General features: G+C 45.6%; 1 protein-coding gene across 1 annotated transcript; it reads right to left on the bottom strand.

Annotated features, from left to right (window-relative positions):
• Positions 1-596: 596 nt before the first annotated feature.
• Positions 597-4,447, bottom strand: LOC112957637 (urotensin-2 receptor-like). The gene is made up of 2 exons (XM_026051351.1): positions 4,403-4,447; positions 597-1,893 (listed from the first exon to the last, which is right to left on the bottom strand). The coding sequence occupies exon 2, from the start codon at positions 1,743-1,745 to the stop codon at positions 597-599; it is 1,149 nt and encodes a 382-aa protein (XP_025907136.1). The 5' UTR covers positions 1,746-1,893; positions 4,403-4,447.
• Between the last annotated feature and the right edge of the window lie 385 nt (positions 4,448-4,832).

Consider the following 4,832-nt stretch of genomic DNA (forward strand, 5'->3'; position numbering starts at 1 on the left):
CTGCTGTGGACACTTGTGTGGACTGAAAATCAAGGCAAGTGCATACACATAAGTTTAAGACCAAGTAAATGTGAATGAGACCAAAAGCAAGGAGTAAATGTCCTGGGATATTCTTCTTCCAAATTGTTCAGTTCTACCCCCAACTCAAACTGGACTGCATATCACAAACATCAGTTGCTTTGTCTTTATTTCATTGTTTCCAGTCCTCGTACAACTACTAATCAAGCTTTACTGCTTTAAAAAGAACAGACTACAGCCATTCACAAAAGAACATAATTCTTAACTCTGTGAGACACCAAATACCATTAAAAACCATGGCCTTATTATAGACTTTCATTATTGATGGCTACTCGAGGAGATAATACACTATAAAATATAAAGATAAAAAGCAAAAGACTATTTAGATAGATGTTCAGCTGAGTGTTACTAACATCAAATCAGTGGCACTGAAGGAAATGAGAAGAGACGTGGCAGAGCCTCTGGATTAAACGTGTGCCCATTACGACCTGCTAAGGCCTTGCCTTTACAATGTGCACTTTAAATCAAAGCAACATTGAAGTCAATATTCATTGTTCTTGGGAGATATATTTTTGTTTTCAGGCACTGCTGTTTCCCAAAGGAGCATGACCAAGAATATATGTCTCTGTGCAGTGCTGACTGCTCATGGAGAGGGATCTCCCTGAAATTCTCTGGAATCGGTTCCTCCTTTGGAAGTACCCACTGCTGCTGCTAAGAGACCGCTGTCTGTTCTTCAAGTATTCCCGGTAGTTTTTGGTGAGCAGGGTGTAAAGGAAAGGGTTGATACAGCTGTTGCTGTAGGTTAAGCAGGTTGTCAGATAATTAATGTTCTTCATAACCTTGGGAGATAATGGTAAAGATTCATAATACTGGAAGAGGAGCTGCCATATCCAGAAAGGCAAGAAGCAAGCCCAGAAAACCAGCACAATAGTGAAGATTAAATAGAGCACCTTCTGATTTGGCAGCCGGTTGGTCTGCTTGAATGATGCTGTTTGCGACACCCAGTAGATTTTAGCTAATCTGATATAGAGATGGCCAATGATTACCCCTGGGCCCACAATGCTCGTACCAAAAAGGATGGTGAGATAAACTTTGTAGGAGAGCTTGCTCCAGGTGGGCAGGCAAATACTTTTGTTGTCTCTTTGCACCAGCTGGATCATGATGAGCATTGGAAGGGTGAGCAGCAGTGACACGAGCCAGATGACAACAGCAATGGCTTTTCGGTAGCTCTTGGATCTCTTCACCGTGTCCAGGGGCTTCAGCACGGCGAAGTAACGCTCTGTGCTCATGACTGTGAGGGTGAAGATGCTGGCATGCATGGTGAGAAAGTCCAGACTGAAGAGGATGCGGCAGCCAATGTCCCCGAAGTACCATTTCTGAATGAAGTAGGTTCCAACAATGAAGGGGATGGTGAGAAGATAGAGCAGGTCTGCCAGTGCAAGGTTGATGATGTAAATGTACATGGAAGCAGATGATCGCAGGTAATGGCACATCACGAGCAAGGTGTAGACATTGCCTGTCACCCCAATCACACACATAAGGGAGAGGATTGTCCCGATGGTGCATATGGCGATCATGTCCTCCATGGAACTGGTGGCTGGAGGGCCATCCCAGGTGGCATTGATGGAGGTATTGGTTCTGATCTTAAGCAGGCTGCCATCACTTGTGTCTGTGATCGTGAAAGGAGTTGCTGAAAAGTGGATCTCCAGCTCATCGATTAGGGACATCCTTCTTGCTTTTTAATGCTGGATATTCTGTTCATGCCACAGGGGTCTGCAGATCTGTTTTTCCTGTTTCGAGAAATGTGATCTCTGCTGGGATCTGGTAAATCATTTCTTAGCGGGTTCTCACCCAAAGATGATTCTGCTTTCTCTACTAAAGACATCAGAAAATAGCATATTAGAAGATTAGCATATTAGACTGGTAGAGCAACAGAATTTATCATTCAGAAGTCATCTATCCTGAGTACATATCCGCACTGCCTGCAGGTACCAAGAGTCTTCTGCATTGAGGCTCCTCAACACAAAGGTTATGCTACCTTATGCCAGGTTCTACCTGGTTATGTCAGGTTTCAGGACTGGAACCTCTTGCTGCAATCCTCAAATTTAGTTTGTGGTTGGGAAGAAAAAAAAGCCTTCCTAAATTCATTGATTCATTGATAAATATTTTGGATACTTATCAGTAGGATTACTTAAACCATGGTGACCTGGCATTGACTAAGATCTTAATAACAAGGAGTCCACAACACCAGAAAAGGGAACGCAAACCTTGACATGCCATTTTCATCCAAATTGATGTCTCTTTTCTTTCAGTGACCCACTCAAAGTCTTGCCCAGCACATCTGCAAAGTTTCCACAGAGCAACTTTCCTTGAATAAGCTCCTGCTAAGTCTCATCCTGCAGTTTCAAACTGTAGAGAAGTGGTGGAGAACAAACCTATTTTCAATCTATATAGCAAGCTGCGCCATATGCATATGAACTGTTTTTTTTCATGCTCTCTCATGTGAACCCCCAGATATTCACATATATCCATGCATACATACGTTTCCAACAATTTTGTCTGTGAAGATGCCTAAATAGCCCTATGCGGAGAATTGTGTGCTTGCTCTGCAGCATTTAGGGCAAGTGATAGCCCTTTTATGCTGGAGCTATTGGTTAGCTCAAGCTTAACCCTATACACTGGCTCTGTGTGTTGGCAAAGGGAGATCAGACCTACCTGAGAAAAATACTAAAGAGGTACCTAATAAGCTAGAATTTTAAGGTGCAGCACAGGTTTGTGCCAACCTGCACATCTATCGGCTTTTGTACTATATGCTTTATGGAGCTCAGATTGTCTGTTCTTATGGGGAAGTTCTGCAAGAAGGGGTCCTGACTGCCAGCGCTCAGCAGGCAAAGATTTCCCAATGCCCCATTCTGCTGGCCAGGTTGGGTTTGTTTTATTATGGAAATTAGGCATTTTGCAGCTTTTTCCAATTAATTCAGTATCCCTTTTGCACCCACATCAACTCCAACCTGTGTGCCCTTCCTCCCACTTGCTGCTTGGCAGCAGAGTTACAGCACGAGGCTCTGTTCTGTCCATATACCATATGACCATATACCATTCTGACCATATACCCTGACAGAGGGTATATGGTACCATATGACCATATACCATTCTGACCATATACCGTGACAGAGTAACCACTACAGCTACAGACCGGACAATGTTCATCCTCTTCACGACTTCCCCTCATCTCCCTTCCCCATTACAACCTGCTGTGGTTGGCTCGTGCTGTAGACACATTATGCAAAGAGTCTGTACAAAAGGGCACAATCCAGCCCGCAGGGGTTTCTCCCTGCTTAGCAATTGGTAGAGGGCTGCACAGAACCCATCCCACCATCCCTTTGAGTGGAAACATCCAAAAGGTAAAGGCTGAACACAGTCCTCGAGTGGACAGTGCTCCTTCTGTGAGCACTTTCTCCTGATTTCAGCTTTGACACTTGCATCTCAGCTATTCCGGACCTTGTAAAACCAAACTGCTTCCTCCCTGGCCATGTGAGCAGTGGTGTCCCTTGCAGCTCTGCCTTTGGGCATGTGCTGCCAGCCTCTCCATGCACCACCTTGCTCCCTCGGTACTCTCTGTGACACTGGGCTTCCTCATTCGCATACAGACTGTGCTGGCAGCCGAGGCGCTGCCCGTGAAGGAGCCGCAGATGCTTGCAGGCTCTGCCTGCTCCTCTGCCTTCTGCCTGCTGCTTCGGAAAGGAAGGGCTCTGCACGGGACGCTCCGGCTAAGCCCAGTGCAGGTCGCACATGCTGCTCTTGAGTGCAGCTGGCTTCATGCTAGCTTGTTTCCAGGAGCATGTTTTCATGCATCAGGAGCTCATCTATTGCAGCTGCCCTGATGGCACTCTGGGCGCTGTGAAGAAGGGCAGATCTGTCTTGTGCCTGGGCACATTTGTGCCCACCCCAGGGTGACAGCTTGTGCCTGAGAGAGCTCAGCACACCACATCTCCCCGCTCTTCTCTTCCACTGAGCCCGCGTTTCACTTAATGCATCAAATTGCCACAGCCTCTAAGTTCATTCAAATGCTTCACCTGTCTCGAAACAAAGCCTGCAGCTAGGCAGGTCCTCAGTCCTCCAGCAGAGAAATTAAATACAATGAGGAGACCCTGCATTGTTTTAATGCTACAGCCCTCCCTGCACCCATGCATAAATGCATATACTCACACACATGCACACGCACACAGTAAACAGCTTGTTATCCCAAGCAGCAGTTTAAAGCATCTTATGGTCTAAACATTTTTCTCAGCCATTCCTACCTCTTGCTCTACCGTATCGCCACACAAAGGTACCATGCACATCCATTAAGCTACAAACAGAAAGGAATACATCCTGCTCAAACCTTGCTCTTAAATCCAGCAGAGGAAGTTTCTTACAAAAAATAAAAAAAGATGATTTTAAAAAGGACTTAAAACTGTAACTGAAAAAAAAAGAAAAACAGATAAAAGAGAATTCTTCATAGAAAGATAGTGAGAGATCCCTGGTGCTCTGTCGCATCTGGAAAGGCAGTGGCAAGAAATGTGCGTGCTACCTCGCCAAGTATGTTTGAAATCTGTGCGCTCTTAATACTCTCATTCTCCTCCCTTAACTCACGCCTGCTATTTCTGTTTCTCAGTGACGTGAGGCATAGCGTGGCTTTGACTGCAGCCAGAGAAGATCCTTTTTAAAGCAGCAGCGTTTTGACAGCTGGGGCTCACTTTGCCAGCTTGCCTGGTCTGGCCATGAGCCAGCTGTAAATGCAACATGTCACTGCTCTTTCCATCCCAGGACCT

The sequence above is a fragment of the Nothoprocta perdicaria genome, unplaced genomic scaffold (genome assembly GCF_003342845.1).
Source record: "Nothoprocta perdicaria isolate Ctin4 unplaced genomic scaffold, notPer1 scaffold_75, whole genome shotgun sequence".
Taxonomy (NCBI): Eukaryota; Metazoa; Chordata; class Aves; order Tinamiformes; family Tinamidae; genus Nothoprocta; species Nothoprocta perdicaria.

What these genes read in the sequence shown, in the direction of transcription:
- LOC112957637 (XM_026051351.1), bottom strand. Translation starts at nt 1,745, where the DNA reads ATGTCCCTAATCGATGAGCTGGAGATCCACTTTTCAGCAACTCCTTTC.